Here is a 21,378-nt window from a genome sequence, read left to right on the forward strand (position 1 = left end):
AACTTGGACTCTCTGGGGTAATTTTTCAGTGCCGCCAATCCACCTAAACTGCACACTTTTGGACTTTGGGAGCAAAGTACACACAGGCACGGGGAGAACATACAAACTCCACACAAATAGTCTCTTAAGACGGGAATCGAACCCGGGTCCCTAGCACTGCAAGGCAGCAGTGCTAACCACTGAACCACTGCCGCAGCCAAAACAAAGCTGCATTGAGATTTGAAATCAGGGTCTCCTGTTTACATGGCAGGCACTTTAACCCACTGAGCTATGAAGTAAAATACACGTGACACTAAAATCATTCATTCAGTAAGGCACTGAGCCCTCCCCTACAGCACTGCATCTCGGTGGGAGTCCATTGTTCTTGTTTGTGATGCTATTCTCAATGTTAGTGACAGTGAAAATTGCCTGCCCTTTCCCTCACATTGTTCCACTGCTCCATGTGATGGACCATCTTGGCTGATGAGCTGAGGTTCCACATGCTTGCAGTAATGCAATTCCCTTTTATATCTCATGATCACTGTCACCCTCTGTTCCCTCACAGATTCTGCTATCCTGCTGTTCCCTGCAGCCTGCATGATCGCAGGTGGTGGAATCCTCTTCTTCACCACCAACATACAGGTAATGGCCAGTCATCTGGCAGAATCTCTACAGGGAATGCTGTACTGTCGGAGACTCAGCGTCAAGACAAGCTCAGAGATTGCTGGAGAAACTCAGCAGGATCTGGCAGCATCTGTGGACAAAGAAACAGAGTTAACATTTCAAATCCAGTGACCCTTCTTCATTACCCTGTCTTTCAGCTGAGGATGTACAGCACTGTCGCTGTCCGTACTGAGGGAATGCTGCACTATTGGGATTCAGTAACCACACAATATCCACTATTATAGGATCAGTATTCGAATAGTCTGACGGTGTCTCACAGGACAGTACCGAGGGGGTTATGTCTTGTCACTCTGATAGGGAGCCTATATTTGAGAGTCTAATATTGAGGGAGTGCTGCAGTGCCTGAAGGTCTGTATTGAGTTACACCATTAGAGAGATTGACCATTGATTGTTCATCTCACAATGTGAAGAAACTTTCTGCCTACAAATTGGTTGCATTTCAATCATGAATGTTGCCTAGGCCATCAGCAATTCTGAACTCTCCAATCCAGTATCTTCCCTCATTACTGACCGGGCAGCATTCCTGCAGTGCTGCTATTCTGATCAAGAAATAGCCCTTCAGTTCCTGAGACTGTGGGGAAAACCCTTACTTCCACACAGATGGTGAAGCACCTCTTCCCTATGAAACTCCCTCAATACTGCCGCTCCAACAGTGCAACGCTGAACCTTCACCAGCTCCAGCGCTGACTGGAAGTCAAGCATTTTGATTGGATGAATCTCTTTCGATGACATCATGTGCTTTTCTGAATGTTCTCAGCACTCTCTTCACAGTAGGTCAGCATTTATCGCCAGTCAGGCAGTTATTTGTCAACCACAGTTGGATAATTCTAAGCCACACCAGGTCATGACAGCAGTTACCTACCTTATGGAAGGTAACAGATGGGTTACCCTCCCCTACTGACAATTTGGTCATCATTAGACCCTAATTTCAGGTTTTATATTGAATCCACCATCTGCTGTGGCAGGGATTTGAACCTGGCTCCCCACATCATGACCTGGGTGTTTCTGGGTTAATAACTCCACAAGGCCATTGTCTCCTGCTTTTGGAGAGTAGCCCCTTAATCGAAGCCCTTTCTCGTGAATATTATTATCTCGGGGAGCCGAATGCATGTCATTAGCATCAGTCAATAGGATTCCGTGACGTACTGCTAATAAGAGGGAGAATCAGTTCAGATCACTTAAAACATTAGGGCTGACTGACCTAATTCTGCTCATATAATTTAATAGTCTTATGCCAACAGCGTTGAAGAAATATACCTCTTTCCATCATTTCTGTGTTTCTGTTTTGTTAAGCTCTGCTGTTAACCATTGGATAGTTGAGGGAAGTGAAGGGAATTGGAGCCATTTACTGTGACTGGGTATGCCAATGACCTGTGGTGTTGAGGCCATTCCTGCTAGCTCACGAGGGCTGGACACTGTAAATACCAGGAGGAACAGGATGAGGCCATTCAGCCCCTTGAGCCTGCTCCACCATTCGAAACAATCATGGCTGATCTCATCTCGGCCTCAACTCCACTTTCCTGCCTGCCTTCCATAACCCTTCTGCTGCTCATTAAAAATCTGTCTGTCTCCTTACCTTCCAGGTTGGTATGGTAGCTCAGCACTGCTGCCCCACAGTACCAGGGACCTGGATTCGATTCCACTCTTGGGCGACTGCCTGTGTGGAGTTTACCTGTTCTCCCCATGTGTGCATGGGTTTGATCTGGATTCCTCCCACAGTCCAAAAATGTGCAGGTCCGGTGGATTGCCCAGAGGGCTCGAGGGTTGGTACAGACTTGTTGGGGGAAATTACCTCTTCCTATACCGTAAGGATTCTACAAATTGATTCAATATCCCAGTATCCATTGCTGTCTGAGGGAGTGGATTCCACAGTTTCACGGCCCTATGAGCAAAGTCATTCCTCCTCATCTCCGTTGGAAATCAGCTATCCCTCATCTTAAATTGAGGCCCTCTCATTCTGGATGCCCCATATAAGGAAACATGCTCTCTCTGTCTAAACCATGTGCGATATGGTTCTCTCAGTGCAAGGCCGAGATTGGATCCATGCCCATCACTGTTCAGTATAGACTGCTAACTCCCAGAATGGCTTGCAGGATTACACACCACCCCCAATCCACTGATGGTTTCTGTTCTCTCTGACTCCAGGTTGGGAATCTATTCGGGAACAAACGTGCCACCGTCATCACACTCTACAATGGGGCTTTCGGATCGTCAGCAGCCGTGTATCTGCTGGTGAAGGTGAGGTGGGCAGTAAGGGAACAAACAGATGGTGTAACATGCTGGAATCACGTTCCAGAACAGACTTAGGAGAGTGTAGCAGGAGATAACATACTGGCCTTATCCATCTTCCAGAAAACCACTGCCTTTCTTGTTTAATTCATTCATGGGATGTGGATATCACTGGCCAGGCCAGGATTTATTATCCATCCCGAGAGGGCAGCTTTGAGTCAAGAACATTGCTGAGGGTCTGAGTTTCAGGTAGGCCAGACCAGGTAAAGATGGCAGATTTCCTTCTCTAAAGGGCATGAGCGAACCTGATAAGCTTTTTTCCCAAGAATGGATGCATGGTCACCATTAGGCACATAATTCCAGATTTTTAACTGAATTCAAATCCCACCGCCTACTGGGGCAAGATTTGAGCTCAGGCTCCGAGGTGGGTTTCCACGTTAACAGTGCAGCGATAACACCACTGGGCCATCACCTCTCTCCCCTCTTCCTGTATCAGTGGGAGAGTCAGAAACTCTCATCACATTGGGCAAGCGTATCAATGTGCACTTGCAATGTTAAGGATAAGGCCAGGTGTTGGAAAATGTGAAAGGACAAGTTAGATGATTGTGACCAATGCAGTTTCAATGGGCTGAAAGGCCTTTTCTGTATTGCAGATCCTCTGTGGTGTTCTTCCCATTGCCAGTGAGAAAGAGGCTGGGGGAAGAGGCTGAGGAGAATACATGGGTGTGAAAAGAACAGAGAATAGAACTGAGAGACAAGGAGGTGGCAAAGAAATGAAAGGTACTGCAAACGGGAAAGCCAAGAGGCAACTGAGAAAGCAGTGGAAAGGCAGAACACGGAAGAGAGAAGGCTGGAGATGCATTAGGTATTGAACAGGAATAAGTGCATCCTCCCGGTGATCCGGTTTCCTCCCACAGCCCAAAGGTTAGATAGATAGATTCGCCATAGGAAATTGCCCATAGTTTCCATGGATGTGCAGGTTAGGTCAATTGGCCATGGAAAATTGTCCCATAGTGTCCAGGGATGTGCAGGTTAGGGTGGATTGGCCATAGGAAATTGTCCCAGAGTGTCCAGGGATGTGCAGGTTAGATGGATTAGCTGTGGAAAATGCGGGATTACAGGGGTACGGGTGAGATGTTTTTTGGAGGGTTAGTGTAAACTCAATGGGCCAAATGGCCTCTATTTGCACTGTCAGGATTCTGTGACTCTAGCAATGAGGAAGAGGTGGGAAGATTAGATGGAATCTTATGTGAGCTGTTAGTAATATGTATTTCATTTCTTCACATGCCGACACATCTTCTCTAGGGTTTGTACGAGTCTGGTGTATCCCTGAGATCCATGTTCATCTTCATCAGCTGCTTCAGCTCCATCCACATTTGTAGTACCCTTTTCCTGCTCCCACAGACACAAATTCCCAACCAGCTCCCAAAGGACTACAGCTATGGGTAAGTAGCACAGGGAGTGTGTACAAGTCTGCAATCTCATTGAAGGATTCGGCTGCTTTCTCAAGATTCACTGGAAAGCCTCGAATCCAATTGGGGAATGTCCAGAGGGTGACATAGTGACTCAGTGGTCAGTACTGCTGCCTCATAGCACCAGAAACCCAGGTTCATTTCCACCCTCGGGCAACTGTCTGTGTGGAGTTTGTTCTCTCGGTGTCGACTTGGGTTTCCTCCAGGTGCTCTGGTTTCCTTTCATAGCCAAAGATGTGTAGGTTAGGTGGACTGGCCATGCTAAATTGCCCCACATGTCCAGCTATGGTCCTATTCAATGGTGGAGTAGTATCAATGGGCTGAATGGCCTACTCCTGTTCCTTTTTGTGATGGATTGAATTTTCATTAGATCAGGATTGGACCCTTGAATCAATGCTAATGGAAGAATGGGGGAACATGTCAGTGCATGAGATTAGATTACTTAAATTAGATTAGATTACTTAAAGTGTGGAAACAGGCCCTTCGGCCCAACAAGTCCACACGGCCCCGCTGAAGCGCAACCCACCCATACATTTACCCCTTCCCTAACACTAGGGGCAATTTAGCATGGCCAATTCACCTGACCTGCACATCTTTGGACTGTGGGAGGAAACCCACGCAGACACGGGGAGAATGTGCAAGCTCCACACAGTCAGTCACCTGAGGCGGGAATTGAACCCGGGTCTCTGGCGCCGTGAGGCAGCAGTGCTAACCACTGTGCCACCGTGCCGCCCAGAGGTTACAGCTTCTGACTGAATACAGTGCTGCTGCTGTTGCGGGTCCACATTTTCTCCACGATGCCCAGTTTTTAGTGGCGCAGTCTGTTCAAATTGGTCATATTTTGGTTCTTCCACATAAGGACTGAGCAGAGGCTGCTTGTATCTGCTTGTTTCAGTACTCTGATGGGAGATGCCTCTGTTAGGTAGGTGGTCAGCTCAAATAGGTTTTGCCCATCTTGTTGCTACCACAGACTGAGTAAAGCAGTTGTGTCCTTTCGAGTTGAATATTGGGCTTGTAGCGACCCTCTTTGCGGTGCACATTAAAGTCCTCCACCAAGACCGCATGTGTGCCCTTGACATTGCTGTGTTCACCCCATTTGGAGTTCCACGCAGACAGATCTTGACTTATCTGTCAGAATTGTCCCTTTCTGTCTGGAGGATCTTGAAGGAGAACCATTGCTGGTGTTTTTGAATCTGTAGTCTCTACTGTTTGTCCTGTTCGGGTCCGAACTCTGCTGGTTTAAAGATGGTCCGGAGTCCGTGTGGGATGAGTTGGTTACGGAGGCAGGCACTGAGGAAGCAAATGTGGCTGTAGTAGCGAGTTTGTTTCAGGACATGGTTGAAGAGCTTCAGGGCAGAGGAAATGACCTGGGAGTTGCAGTGGAAGAGGGACTCCCTGAGATTCTTGTAGAGAGGGGAGGAAAACTTCTTCAAGGCAGGCATCCTTGCAAGAGGATTCAGAGTAGGGTTAGAATCAACTAGGTAAAACCAATGACTGCAGATGTTGGAAACCAGATTCTGGATCAGTGGTGCTGGAAAAGCACAGCAGTTCAGGCAGCATCCGAGGACCAATAAAATTGACATTTCGGGCAAAAGCCCTTCATCAGGAATACAGGCAGAGTGCCTAAAGGCTGGAAAGATAAATGAGAGGAGGGTGGAGGTGGGGAGAAAATAGCATAGAGTACAATAGGTGAGTGGGGGAGGGGATGAAGGTGATAGGTCAGGGAGGAGGGTGGAGTGGATAGGTGGAAAAGAAGATAGGCAGGTAAGACAAATCATGGGGACAGTGCTGAGCTGGAAGTGTGGAACTGGGATGAGGTGGGGGAAAGGGAAATGAGGAAACTGTTGAAGTCCACATCGATGCCCTGGGGTTGAAGTGTTCCGAGGCGGAAGATGAGGCGTTCTTCCTCCAGGCGTCTGGTGGTGAGGGAGCAGCGGTGAAGTAGGCCCAGGACCTCCATGTCCTCGGCAGAGTGGGAGGGGGTGTTGAAATGTTGGGCCACAGGGCAGTGTGGTTGATTGGTGCGGGTGTCCCAGAGATGATCCCTAAAGCGCTCTGCTAGGAGGCGTCCAGTCTCCCCAATGTAGAGGAGACTGCATCCGGATCAACGGATACAATAAATTATATTGGTGGATGTGCAGGTAAAACTTTGATGGATGTGGAAGGCTCCTTTAGGGCCTTGGATGGAGGTGAGGGAGGAGGTGTGGGGGCAGGTTTTGCAATTCCTGTGGTGGCAGGGGAAGGTGCCAGGACAGGAGGGTGGGTTGTAGGGGGGCATGGACCTGACCAGGTCGTCACGGCGGGAACGGTCTTTGCGGAAGGTTGAAAGGGGTGGGGAGGGAAATATATCCCTGGTAGTGGGGTCCGTTTGGAGGTGGCGGAAATGTCAGCAGATGATTTGGTTAATGCGAAGGTTGGTCGGGTGGAAGGTGAGCACCAGGGTCGTTCTGTCCTTGTTACGGTTGGAGGGTTGGGGTCTGAGGGCGGAGGTGCGGGATGTGGATGAGATGTGTTGGAGGGCATCTTTAACCACATGGGAAGGGAAATTGTGGTCTCTAAAGAAGGAGGCCATCTGGTGTGTTCTGTGGTAGTACCATCCTGCAGTAATTAGATGCCCCTCATTCGTTTGAACAAAATCATTTGGATTGTTCAATTGCGGCCGTATCTTCGATAAGCAGATTCCTCCCTTGTCTGGATAGGATCACTTGTACAGATTTCGGATTGAAATCCTTATCCCGAGCACAGGAGACTCCGAGCCAGAGGAAAACTGTAAGAGGTGGAGATGGAACCATCCGGTGGACCCCCAGGAGGTGGATGGAGGTGGAAGAGCCTGGCAGAGAGACATCTAAAATCATGCAACCGGACAGGGGAGACAGAATGGAAAAGGAGGAAATGGTTGACGGTTGGAAAACTCAGACCAAAGAACAAGGAGGTTTGAAAACATGGGCTCTCTCTGCCTCCAATTCCTTCCCTCTCCCCTCCCTTCTCAATCTCCTCTTTTCCTTCCTCCTCTCCCTCCCACTGAGTCAGTGGGCCAGTGAGCGACAGATAGAGTTTAATGCAGATCAATGCAAGGGATTGTATTTTGAAGACAAACACGGACTTACACAATTAATGTTAGGGCCCTGGAGAGTGTTGGTGAAAGACACAACTAGGGGTGCAGAGTTCCTTGAAAGTGGCATCGCAGGTGGACAGGGTGGTGAAGAAAGCATTTGGCATGCTTGCCTTCATCGATTAGACCATTGAGTGGAGGAAGTGGGGCATCATTTTATAATTATACAAGACTTTAGTAAGGCCACATTTAGAGTACTGCATACAATTCTAATCGCCATGCTAGTGGAAGGATATTATTATAATAGAAAGGGTGCCAGAAAGGTTTACAAGAATGTTACTGAGTTTGCAAAGTTTGGGTTATAAGGAAAAGCTTTTTTTCCCTGGAGCATTGCAGGCTGAGGGGTGACCTGATAAAGGTTTATATAACAATGAGGTGCATCGATGAGGTGAATAGTCAAAGTCTTTCCCCAGGGTGGGGGCGTCCAGAACTAGAGAGCAGGGGTTTAGGGCGAGAGGGGAGACATTTAAAAGGGACCAGAGGGGCATCTTTTTCACACAGAGGGTGGTACGTGTATGGAATGAGCTGCCAGAGGAAGTGGTGGAGGCTGGTACAATTACAACATTCAAAAGGCATCTGGAAGGGTATATGAATAGGAAGGGTTTAGAGGGATATGAGACAAATGGGACTAGATTAATTTAGGATATCTGGTCAGCATGGACGAGTTGGACTGAAGGGTCTGTTTCCATGCTGTACATCTCCAAGACTCTTTGGTCGAGAAGGGTACCATTGCAACATTTAAAGTACATTTGGAGAGGTACAAGAATAGGAAAGGTTCAGGGGTATATGGGCCAAAGGCAGACAATTGGGACAGTTTCAGTTTGGGAAACCTGGTCAGCATGGATCAGTTAGGCTGAAGGGTTCAATTGCTGGTTCCATGCTGGAAATTGGGGCGGCACAGTGGCTCAAATGTCAGCACTGCTGCCTCACAGCACCAGGGTCCTAGATTCAATTCCAGCCTTGAGTGACTGTCTGTGTGGAGTTTGCGTATTCTTCATGGGTTTGGTCCATTTCCTCCCACAGTCCAAAGATGTGCAGGCCAGGTGAATTGGCCATGCTAAATTGCCTATTGTGTCAGGTGCATTCATCAGGGGGGCAAGTTACTCTTCAGAGGGTGGTGTGGACTTGTTGGGCCGAAAGGCCTGTTTCCACACTGTAGGGAATCTAATCTAATCTGAAACCGTGAGAGAATTAGGATAGTTTTGTGAAAAATCTCAAAAGGCCAATACAAAAAGCTACCGTCTGTTGCCTCAGCTAATGCGATGAAAGGACTAAAGTTTCAGCCTGCCGCTAGTTTTGATTTCATTTTTTGTTTTTCAGTGATCTGCGCAAGTACGGACTAGTTTCTCTCTTCTTTACCTCTTCCACCTTTTAATTCTTTGTTTGTCCCCCCCAACCCCCTCCTCTCCTGCCAAGGAGTGGAAGAGGAGACCCCATCGTTCAGGAGCTGCATCTTTTCAAAGGTCTTCCTCACTCACCTGCTCTGGCTTTCAGTCATACAGCTGCGGCATTTCCTCTACATCGGTACACTCAACCCCATGCTCAACCTGCTCACCAACGGTGATTCCGGGCAAGGTAAGGTGTCAGAGGGTTATGGGGGAAGGTGCCACTGGGGTGTTGAAATGTAGATGGAGAGAAGAAGAGAGACAAAGGCAATGGGAGCGAGGAAACAGATTGGCGCTGCTATGGGGTTTGGAAACAGAGAGATGCAAAAGACAGCAGGAGAAGCAAAACTGAAAGAGGACGTGCAGATTTATTGTGTGTAATGGGCGCTATCAAGGCAACAGTTATTGCTCAGCTCTAATTGTCATCGAAATGAACAGTTCACTCTCCATTTCAGAGCGAGCCAGAGTTCTGCATTCACATGAAGAATGGGCTGGGAAATCTCTCATTAGCTGTGCGTGCCAGTGGCCTAATGGATAAGGCACTGCCCTTGTAAGCCAGGGGTTGTGTGTTCTCAGTCCGAGCTGGGGTAAGGTGGCTGTCGGTTCTCATGTGGTGCTGTGGTAGCATTCCTGCCCCTGGATTGTGGCGACCCAGGTTCAAGCTGCCCCTGATGTGTAGGGACATCTCTGAATGGGATGATTAGGGGAAAGCTCTCCCTTCCTAAAGGTCCTTACTGTTTTTGACCATAATTAGTGGTGATTTCAGCCCAAAGTTTTTATTTCCAACTATCAACCTGTTCAGGGGTGTTATAACACACATCTAGAGCAGGCGGGAATCAAACCCTGGACTCCTGGCTCACAGGTAGGGACAGTACCACAGATTTATTAACTGCACTTAAATTTCACCAGCAGTCATGGTGTGATTTAAACCCGTTATGACAGAGCATTATGCTGCCCCTCCGAATTATGACCACAGAACATTGAAACATTGTCCCCATCGCTCCTGATAGAGGCAACAATGGGCATCAATAGTAACGAGAGTGAAAGCTGCAGAACAAGAATGGTCAATAGGGTCATAGAGTCATAGAGCTGGCCAGCACGGAAACACACCCTTCAGTCCAGTGCTGACCAGATAACCTAACCAAATCTAGTCCCATTTACAGAGTCATAGAGATGTACAGCATGGAAACAGACCCTCTGTCCAACTCGTCCATGCTGACCAGATATCCCAACCCAATCTAGTGCCACCCGCCAGCACCCAGCCAATATCCCTCCAAACCCTTCCTATTCATATACCCATCCAGATGCCTTTTAAATGTTGCAATTGTACTAGCCTCCACCACATCCTCTGGCAACTCATTCCATACTCGTACCACTCTCTGAGTGAAAAGGTTGCCCCTTAAGTCTCTTTTATATCTTTCCCCTCTCACCCTAAACCAATGCCCTCTAGTTCTGGACTCCACCACCCGAGGGAAAAGATTTTGTCTATTTATCCTATCCATGCCCTTCATGATTTTGTAAACCTCTATAAGGTCACCCCTCAGCCTCCAACATTCCAGGGAAAACATCCCCAGACTGTTCAGCCTCTCCCTATAGCTCAAATCCTCCAACCCTGGCAACATCCTTGTAAATCTTTTCTGATCTCTTTCAAGTTTCACAACATCTTTCCGATAGGAAGGAGACCAGAATTGCATGCAATATTCCAACATTGTGGCACAACCAATGTCCTGTACAGCTGGAACATGACCTCCCAACTCCTGTACTCAATACTCTGGCCAATAAAGGAAAGCATACTAAATGCCTTCTTCACTAGCGTATCTACCTGCAACTCCACTTTCAAGGAGCTATGAACCTGCACTCCAAAGTCTCTTTGTTCAGCAACACTCCCTAGGACCTTACCATTAAGTGTATAAGTCCTGCTAAGACTTGCTTTCCCAAAATGCAGCACCTCGCATTTATCTAAAATAAACCCCATCTGCCACTTCTCAGCCCACTGGCCCATCTGATCAAAATCCCGTTGTACTCTAAAGTAACCTTCTTTGCTGTCCACTACACTCCAATTTTGGTGTCATCTGCAACCTTACTAACTAAACCTCTTATGCTGCCATCCAAATCATTTATATAAATGATGAAAAGTTGTGGACCCAGCACTGATCCTTGTGGCACTCCACATTTGCCAGCATCTGGCCCATATCCTTCTAAACCCTTCGATTCATATCCCCATCCAGATGTCTTTTAAATGCTGTAATTGTACCACCCTTCACCATTTCCTCTGGCAGCTCATTCTATACACGCACCACCCTCTGTGTGAAAAAGTTACCTCTTAGGTACATCCTAAACCTATACCCTCTAGTTCTGCACTCCCCACCCGAGGGAAAAGACCTTGTCTGTTTATCCTATCCATGCCCCTCATGTTTTTATACACCTCTATAAGGTCACCCCCTCAGCCTCCGATGCTCCAGGGAAAACAGCCCCAGCCTGTTCAGCCTCTCTCTATAGCTCAAAGCCTGCATCTCTCGCAACATCCTTGTAACTCTTTTCAGAACCCTTTTGAGTTTCACAATATCCTTCCGAGGACAGGAGAGTTTCCTCCCTCTAATTTCAGGATGGCATCTGGTGACAGGGGACGTTCCGCACAGGTCAGTGTTAGGATCACAGCTATTGACGCTATACATGGACGATCTGGAATAAGGAACTGAGGGTGTGTTGTTATGTTAGCAAATGATACAGAGATAGGTGGAGGGACAGGTAGTGTTGAGGAGGCTGTTGAAGGACACGGACAGCCTAGAAGAAATACAGGATGGAATGCAATGTTGGAAAGGGTAAGGTTATGCACTTTGGGAGGAAGAATCAAAGAATAGACTATTTCCAAATGGTGAGAGGCTTCTAGAATCTGAAGCTGAAAGAACAGAGATGTACTGTTGAGGCTCTATTAGGCACTGGTCAGACTGCATTTGGATTACTGTGAGCAGTTTGGGGCCCCGTATCTAAAGAAGGATGTGCTGGCCTTGGAGGGGGTCCAGAGGAGGTTCACAAGATTTATCCCGGAGCTGAAAACCGTATCATGTGAGGAGAGATTGAGGACTGTACTCAATGGAGTTGAGAAGGATAAAGATGGGGTGGGGGGGAGGAATCTGATGGAAATGTACAGAATGTTGAGAGGCCTGGATAGACAGAACGTGGAGAAGATGTTCCCATGAGTAGGAGAGTTGAGGGCCCGAGGGCACAGCCTCACAGTGAAGGGATGGTCCTTTCAAACTGAGATGAAAAGGAATTTACTCAGAGGGAGCTCGCCCCCCTCCCTTGGCCTGCATTGCTACAGGAAATGGTGCAGGCCAAGTCATTGAGTGTGATTAAGATTAGATTACACCCATTCCCCTACACCTAACACTACAGGCAAATAAGCATGGCCAATTCACCTAACCTGCACATCTTTGGACTATGGGAGGAAACCAGAGGAAACCCACACAGACACAGGAAAAATGTGCACACTCCACACAGATAGCTGCCCAAGGTGGGAATTGAACCTAGGTCTCTGGTGCTATGAGGCAGCAGTGCTAACCACTGTGCCACCATGCCACCCAAGTCAGAGATGGATGGATTCTAGATTAGTAAGGGACTGAGAGAAGGCAGGAAATTGGGATGGAGAAACAAATCAGCCATGCATGAATAGTGGAGCAGACATGATGGGCTGAAAGGCCTTATTCTGCTCCTCTATCTCATGGACAGCGAAAGAATGCAGGTTAGAGTGAAGAGTTTAACTTCTGCTTTGACATTAGTTGGAGCGGGTGACATTTTGCTCTTGGGTGTTGTCAAGGGAGGGGGGCGAGCTCCCTCTGTCTCAGGACTTCTCAGTCTCTTTGCCCATGCTAGGGAGAAGTCTCAGCTCCATGTGAACCATACTCTCTGCACATTGAGCAGGAGTGCAGAGGCTGTTACTGGAGTGACAATACAGGAACATCAGCTGAAAAGCAACAACATAGGATTAAGTGTTAGGAATTCAGCTTGGAAATCCATTGTTTGTGCTCTGACATCAAACTCTAATATCAGCAATGGTGAACATGGAGAAACCACATTGTGGTCACAAGCATCTGGGGTGCCAATGTATTTTGGGAAGTGAGTTTACAAGAAACAATCTGACCTGTCATTTCTAAGTGGGTGCTAGAATATGGTTTTCAGTTTTCCCCTATGTTTAACTCTTATCTTTCAACCTCACTTTTCGGGGCAAATAAAACCACCCCTTCCAGAAAGCCAATGCGTGACATGTATAACTGGTTCACTTCAATCAGTTTTATTTGGAAGGCTCCTTTGGGTGACATGGTGGCGCAGTGGTTAGTACTGCTGCCTCATAGCACCAGAGACTTGGGTTCGATTCTTGCCTCAGGCAACTGTCTCTGTGGAGTTTGCATGTTCTCCCTGTATCTGCTTGGGTTTCCTCCCACAATCCAAAGATGTGCAAGTTAGATTGGAATGGTCATGCTAAATTGCCTACAGTGTTAGGTGCATTAGTCAGGGTAAATATAGGGTAGGGGAATGAGTCCGGTTACTCTTTGGAGGGCCAGTGATGACTTATTGGGCCGAAGGGCCTGTTTTTCTACTGTAGGGAATCTAATCGCTGTAAAAGCTCAGTAGCACCAGCTTTCGGAAAATAATATGTACAAGCCTTAGCAGTTCAGTGTTAAAGTGACAATTTCCTCCTCCCTCTTTTTGTTTCGGGTCCTCAGTAAGCAGACTGACGAACGCCTTTGCCATCACACAGATGAGCAGTGTTTTTTGTGCCCCATGGAACGGCCTGATTATGGATCGACGCAAAGACAAAAGGAAACTAGCAGCCGGTTTCTCAGGTAATTCAAGTGTCCCTGTACATTTCAGTCCCCATCCTCCATCACCCCCAGTTCCGAATACAGAAGGCAATTCATCGAATTGTACTCTGCACCCCGATCACACCCAGTCTCAGATCATCCAGGTTTTCATTCTACTCAGAATGAGGGCATCACCGACTGGGCCCGCATTTATTGCCCATCCCTAATTACCAAGAGTCATCCATATTGCTATGGGTCTGGAGTCACACGTAGGCCAGTCCAGATAAGGTTGGCAGCTTCCTTCCCTAAAGGGCATTAGTGAGGCAGATGGCTTGTCCTTCATAATGGTTTCACAGTCAATACTAAACCCCTGATTCCAGATATATATTTAATTCAAAATCCACGGTCTGCTGTGGCTGGATTCGAGCCAAGGTCTCTAGACAATAACTGGGGTCTCTGGATAAGTAGTCTATTGCTAATGCCACTAGGCTATTGCATCCACATAAAACACAGTGATCATTCCCACGCCTGGGTAATCCAGGTTTAAACACTCCAATCATTCCCACGCCCAGATAATCCAGGTTTAAACACTCTGATCACTCCCATTCCTGGGTAATCCAGGTTTACACACTCTGCTCCCACTTTGATGCTGCTGTGCTGAATGTTTCTCCTCCCCATAGGCAGGGATTGTCATCCTGGCTCGTTCGGTGATTACTGAGCTCTGATTCAATGCGTTTGTTTGTTTTGTTTTGCCCCCACCTCTTCATTGCACCTCTCCCCTCCCCCTCCTACTGCCCCCTCTGCTCTCCTCATCCTCTTGTCCCTTGCCCTCTTCCTCTGACCCCTGCCCCCTCCCCCACCCCCTCCCGCCCCAGCGGACTGTGCCACCTCGAAGAAGCTGGATGCCATGATGGCCGCTGTCCTGTCTCTGACCATTACCGTCACACACGCCGTCCTGTTCGCTGTCTGTGCCACCATCCCTGTGCTCCAGGTTCAGTACCTGACCTTCATCCTCCAAGTGATCAGCCGCACCTTCTTGTATGGAGGGGACGCAGCATTTATCTCTCTCGTGTAAGTCAGTGCCTGATTCCTCACCAGTGGCCTAATGGCATTGTCCTTTAACTGTTGATTTTTGACACCCAGGTAGTGCTCTGGGGACCCACGTTCAAATCCCACCCATAGCCCTTGGTGGAATTTAAATTCAATGAAATAAAATCTGGAATAAAGAGTCTACCAATGATCGTGAAACCATTGTCGATTGTTGGAAAAACCCATCTGGTTCCCTAATGTCCTTTAGGGAAGGAAATCTGCCATCCTTACCTGGCCTGGCCTACATGTGATTCCATCTCCACAGCAATGTGGTTGACTCTGAGCTGCCTGTCCAGCGATGCCCACATCTCATGAGTGAATTAAGAATTTTTAAAATTGCACTGAATGCAGTTGCACTGTTAGGATTGGTTCCTGTGCCCTGCATTCTCTCACTGGGTCTTATGTCAGTGACTATGAGCGAGGACCCCTCTCAGGCGTGACACTATGACCTGGAAAGGATTCAGCTGTGGAAGAGATCAGAACCAGCTGCCAGGAAATGTCAGACAGTGAGTTTTGTGAAGGAATTCAGGGAAGAGCTCCTGACCCAACTAAAGGCCAGAATGTGAACCCCCTATCATAATAAGTGGCTATGAACAATGACATCATTACATTCCGAGGAAGGCTGAACAGACACTCAACCGGGCAATATTTTCAGTGCATCAGAGGTAGAAGCGTAGGCCATTCAGCCCCTTGAGCCTCCTCCGCCATTCAATACAATCATGGCCAATCTCATCACGACCTCAACTCCACACTCCTGCCCGCTCTTCAACCTGTTATTCATTAAAAATCTGTCCATCTCCTCCTTAAGCTTACTCAATGTCTCAGCATCTTGGGGAGTGAATTCCACAGGTTCACAACCCTTTGAGAAAAGTAATTTCTCCTCGTGTCTGCCTTAAATCTTCCACTCCATATCCTAAAATTATGGCCTTAGGTTGCCCCCATGAGGAAACATCTCCTCTACATCTGCCTTGTCCATCCCCTTTAGCATTTTATAGGCCTTAATTAGATCTCCTGTCATTCTTCTAAAGTCCAGAGAGTGTAGGCCAGAGCTGGTATTACTCCATCAGGAAATGCAGGCGTCCCTTGTCCATCCCTCTAGGCCATTGGAGTTGCTCAGAGACAATGTGAGTTTGAGTCACAGGCCCACGTGTAGGCCAGACCGTGCTAAAGATGTCAGCCTCCCTTGCCCAAGCTGCAGCTATGTTCCAGAGACTTTCAGTTTTGAATGGCAATCAACAACAGCTTCATCGCTGCTGTCACGGAGAGGAGCTGATAATACAGACAATTTGTTTCAAAACAAGCTTTAAATTTGAGTTCTGTCACCTTGACATGACAGGATTTGGAATCATTTCTCAAAAGACAGCAGCAGCCTGGGTTAGGTGACCGCTGGCACCATGCTATTACCGTGACACAGCAATTCTTCTGAGGTGGGCATGGCTCAGTATCAGATGTGAATGAGGTGCCTCATCTTATGCATAAATGCGAACATCAACCTGTGCAGGGTGGAACACAATGAAGTTTGATTTGATATTCCCTTCCATCTCTCTCCTCTTGTGCAGGTTCCCTTCCTGCCATTTTGGGAAGGTCTATGGACTGGTGCAAGCTCTCTCTGCTGTTATTTCTCTGCTTCAGTACCCATGCTTCACTTTGATCCAGGGGCCCTTGCACGGCGACCCACTTTATGTGAGTAACAGTATGTAATGATAACCCAATCCTCTCAATGATTCGAAGTCAGAGATTGAGCTGGCAATGAAGATGCAAACGTCATTAATTTGGATGATGGGAGAGTATCTCACCCATCTCCTGTGGTTCTGCACAAAGACAAACTTGTTGATCTTTAAGGCGCCCAATTCTCTCCCTAGTTATTTAATGTACTTGTAGAATCTCTTCTGATTCTCCTTGACCTTTTTTCCAAAGCTAGCTCATGTAGACAAGGAGGAGGCTGGAAGCAGGTCAGGTAGATTAGATTCCTTACCGTGTGGAAACAGGCCCTTCGGCCTAACAAGTCCACACTGACCCGCTGAAGCGCAACCACCCAGACCCATTCCCCTACATTTACCCCTTCACCTAACACTATGGGGCAATTTAGCATGGCCAATTCACCTAACCTGCACATTTTTGGATCGTGGGAGGAAACCAGAGCACCCGGAGAAAACCCACGCAGACATGGGGAGAATGTGCAAACTCCACATGGTCAGTCGCCTGAGACGAGAATTGAACCCGGGTCTCTGGCGCTGTGAGGCAGCAGTGCTAACCACTGTGCCATCGTGCCGCCCATGATGGTAGCATCAGGAGGTGGTGAAGTCAACAATTCAGGTATTACCCTTCTTCAGCTATCTCATGTCTCATTTTGCTCTCCTTATTTCCCTCTCAAGTGTACTCCTACTGTCCGTGTACTCCTACAGGGATTCACTCAATCCCAACTGTTCCTTATTCTTGACCAGAGCCTCAGGGTAGGCTGGGTTGTTTTCCCTGGAGCGTCAGAGGCTGAGGGGTGACCTTATAGAGGTTAATAAAATCAGAGAGGCATGGGTAGGGCGAATAGACAAGGTCCTGGAGTGGGGGAGTCCAGAGCTAGAGGGAATAGGTTTATGGTGAGAGGATAAAGATTTAAAAGGGAGCTGGGAGGTAAGGTTTTCACAAGCATGCATAGAACAAGCTGCTAGAGGAAGTGTTCAATGCAGATGCAATTGCATCTTTTAAAAGATATTTGGACAGGTACATGAATAGGAAAGCTTTAGAGGGCAATGGGACAAATACAGTCAAATGGGATTAGTCCAGTTTGGGATGCCTGGTGGGTAAGGACGAGTTGGGCTGAAGGGTCTGTTTCCACATTGTATGACTCTGTGGCTAGGGAGATTTCGAGGGAGAGAGAGAGAGCCATGTGAGCAAGAGAGAGAGAGAAAAAAACTCTGACACAGACATGTCGAAACACAGAAAGACATTCCTCAAATGGAATTTGCGATGCCTCCACTATTGGGTTGGTTTCAAAGGTGAGGTCATCCCCAGATCTTTAAGAGTCCTGAATCTGTGGAAAGTCTAAGTAAAACCATCAACACACCCCATAAAATTAAAGTAAAATCACAATGTAATGCATGGGACATAATTTATTTGCAGTATCAATATCACGATAGATCACAGTGTTTGAAATATAGGATTCTTTTGCTGATTTATCAAGACTGCCAGCTGATAAGGTACAGGTTAAACCCACACTCATATAGTAGCATGTGCCTGTGGGACTGTACACATCACTGGGCAGATGAGAAATAATGTCGAGTGTTTAATGAACGTGTGTAAGAATGCACTTGAATGCAGTCACAAATGAGGAAGCGGAGTTGTTTGAAGGAAATTCATATTGTTCTCTTTGGCACAGAGAAGCTAAAGAGAAGACTTTATGGGGTGTATGAAAACTTGGAATATTTTGACAGGGAAAAAGTGAAAAAGCTGTCTATATTGGTGACAGTGATTCCATATCAATATAAGCAGGACAACAATTTCAGATGGTGAACCAGAGGTGACTTGGTGATACAACTGTTCAAAGAATGAATGATGAAGATTTGGAATTAATTGGAAGGGGATGAGAGTTATAATTGCAGGATTTAAACAAGGACGTGACAAACGCAAGAAAAGTTGTGACAACTGAAAATTTCATTACAAATCCCAACAATTCGGGGCCAGTGGGAAAGATTGTACAGTGGAATCCAGGTTCTTTCAAAAAACAATCCGAGGCAGATTGGGCAGATCGCCCAGCTGTGCTGTAATAGGCAAAGGTATATGAACAGGGAAGGTTTAGAGGGAAATAGGCCAAATGCGGGTGAATGGAATGAGTTCAGTTTGGGATACCTGGTTGATGGGAACTGTGTGAGATGACTTCGGACTGGAGACTTGCTCTCTCATTTTATTTTTCTTGTTATTGTGAACGTACGGGGCAGCTGAATCTTGGATTCATCGCCGTGCTAATGCTAGCGTACATCCATCCCGTAAACGTCTACCTCCACTGCCGTCAGGAGAGTCAGAGGGAAAGCACGTGCACACATCACTGGGCACAACTCGCAGCTCGGGAAGGATGACAGGCAGGAATGATTAAGATAAAGTGCTGTGCACAGATCATGGGATTTGCTGGGCAGACAAGGGTATTGTGCAGATGGGCAGATGGCCACCATAATCAGCATGAGAATGAGCACTACGAGACAACAGTCTCTGCATCAATGTCAGCAAGAGAACAGTCACTCCACTAACATCAACAAGATAGCAGTCTCTCCATCAACATCATCAAAACAACAGTCTCTCCATAAACGTAAGCAAGAGTACAGTCTCTCCATCAAGTCAGCAAGACAACAGTCTCTCCACCAACATCAGCAAGAGAACAGTCTTCCCATCAACATCAACAAGACAACAGTCTCTCCCTCAGCATCATCAACACAACAGTCTCTCCATAAACGTAAGAGAACAGTCTCTTCATCAACGTTAGCAAAACAACAGTCACTCCATAAACGTAAGCAAGAGTAGTCTCTCCATCAAGTCAGCAAGACAACAGTCTCTCCATCAATGTCAGCAAGAGAACAATCTCTCCATCAATGTCAGCAAGAGAACAATCTCTCCAACAGCATCAGCAAGACAACAGTCTCTCCATCAACATCAGCATGAGAACAGTCTCTCCATCAACATCAGCAAGAGAACAATCTCCCCAACAACATCACAAGACAACAGTCTCTCCATCAACATCAGCAAGACAACAGTCTCTCCATCAACATCAGCAAGAGTACAGTCTCTCCATCAACGTCAGCAAGAGTACAGTCTCTTCATCAACGTCAGCAAGACAACAGTCTCTCCATCAACGTCAGCAAGACAACAGTCTCTCCGTCAACGTCAGCAAGAGTACAGTCTCTCCATCAACATCAGCAAAACAACAGTCTCTCCATCAGCGTCAGCAAAACAACAGTCTCTCCATCAATGTCAGCAAAACAACAGTCTCTCTATCAACATCATCAAGAGTACAGTCTCTCCATCAGCGTCAGGCAACATAACAGTCTCACCATGAACATCAGCAATACAACAGTCTCCCCATCAACATCAGCATGAGAACAGTCTCCCTATTAACATCAGTAAGACAACAGTCTCTCCATCAACATCAGCGAGAGAACAGTCTCCCCATCAACATCAGCATGAGAACAGTCTCCCCATTAACATCAGCAGACAACAATCTCCACGAACATCAGCAAGAGAACAGTCTCTCCACCAACATCAGCGAGAGAACAGTCTCCCCATCAACATCAGCATGAGAACAGTCTCCCCATTAACATCAGCAGACAACAATCTCCACGAACATCAGCAAGAGAACAGTCTCTCCACCAACATCAGGAAAATGAAGGAGCTGGTCATTGACATGAGCAAGTGGAGTGGAGAGCATGCTCTGTCTACATCAATGGAAATTCGACATGGTCCTCAATGCTTTACCAATGTTTATAGATGCACCTCAGATAGTATCCTATCTGGATGCATCACAGTGTGATATGGCAACTACTCTTCCCAAGACCGCACAAAACTACAGAGAGTCATGAACTTAGCCCAGTACATCACACAAACCAGCCTTCCTGCCATTAACTCCATATATTCATCCCACTGCCTTGGAAAAGCAACTAACATGATCAGAGACCCCTCCCACCCCAGTTATGTGATCTTCCACCCTCTTCCATGGGCAGAAGATACAAAAGTTAGAAATCCCGTACAAACAGATGTAAGAACAGCTCCTTTCCTGTTGGCATCAGACTTTTGAATAAACCTCTCAAAATATTACAGTCTATCTCACTCTCTTTCTCTCTCTGCACCTTTTCTGTGGCTGTAACATTGTATTCTGCACTCTGCTCCATTACCCTGATGTCCTTTCTTGTGTTATGACCTGCCTGAATAGCACATAAAACAATAGTTCTCACTGTATCACGGTGCTTGTGCCAATAATAAATCAAATTGAAGATTCTGTGCAGAAACATCACGTTTGTTTTCTTTGGATTGCAGGAGATCCACAAAACATCAGTGTTGGTTGTGAGGACACCAACAGTGCAGACTCTATGGCTCCCTCTGGAGACATGGACCAGGATTGTCATTTTAGGTTTTAATTGCAGAGCATGACTTGACTCTGAGAGGAACATCCAACATGACTCTACAATGCCCAACTTCAAGGCATTTTTACAAAATGCATTGTTGTATGTTTCATTCATGACTTTTCACGATCTCAAAGCAGTACCTCGATTGCCCATGAACATGCTGCAGCTACATGGGTGCCCAGTTATGTTTATAAACATTGTTTTTTGTGTGATAACATATGACGAGCAGGACTGTGCAATGGTTTGACTGAAGACTCCTTGCTATCAAAACCAGTGTCACACAGGACTGTGACATTACAGTAACACCATGTTTGATTGCTCCAAATGTTTCCCCAGACGTGACCAATAAATTATTGCACTGACGGCAAACTGATTAATTGACATGTTCACCATTGTCTGAAAGAGAATTGAGTTTGTCCTGATTATCAGGAAGAGCAAATTGCCCAAGAGCAGGGCAATAATGTTGCAAATCCAATGTTTTCAATCCAGATTCATGGTGATAATTTGGAAAATATACTTCAT

The 21,378-nt window shown here is 46.9% G+C and overlaps 1 protein-coding gene across 4 annotated transcripts in view; it reads left to right on the top strand.

Annotated features, from left to right (window-relative positions):
- LOC122548350 (equilibrative nucleobase transporter 1-like) overlaps positions 1–20,739 on the top strand; it is a 36,236-nt gene extending 15,497 nt beyond the window's left edge. For 2 of the 4 annotated variants that reach the window (XM_087983065.1, XM_087983063.1), the window contains exons 4-12: positions 545–621; positions 2,809–2,901; positions 4,198–4,337; positions 7,064–7,296; positions 8,893–9,051; positions 13,586–13,705; positions 14,539–14,734; positions 16,312–16,435; positions 18,685–20,739. In XM_087983065.1, the coding sequence (XP_087839191.1) occupies positions 545–621; positions 2,809–2,901; positions 4,198–4,337; positions 7,064–7,296; positions 8,893–9,051; positions 13,586–13,705; positions 14,539–14,734; positions 16,312–16,435; positions 18,685–18,822 (1,280 nt within the window). In that variant the 3' untranslated portion in view covers positions 18,823–20,739. The remainder of the gene's footprint in view (positions 1–544; positions 622–2,808; positions 2,902–4,197; positions 4,338–7,063; positions 7,297–8,892; positions 9,052–13,585; positions 13,706–14,538; positions 14,735–16,311; positions 16,436–18,684) is intronic. The other 2 variants (XM_087983064.1, XM_087983066.1) reach the window with 2 other exon arrangements.
- Positions 20,740–21,378: the final 639 nt, after the last annotated feature.

Source organism: Chiloscyllium plagiosum, unplaced genomic scaffold (genome assembly GCF_037043375.1).
Source record: "Chiloscyllium plagiosum isolate Xiang-an unplaced genomic scaffold, Cpla_swu_hap1 HiC_scaffold_44, whole genome shotgun sequence".
Lineage (NCBI taxonomy): Eukaryota > Metazoa > Chordata > Chondrichthyes > Orectolobiformes > Hemiscylliidae > Chiloscyllium > Chiloscyllium plagiosum.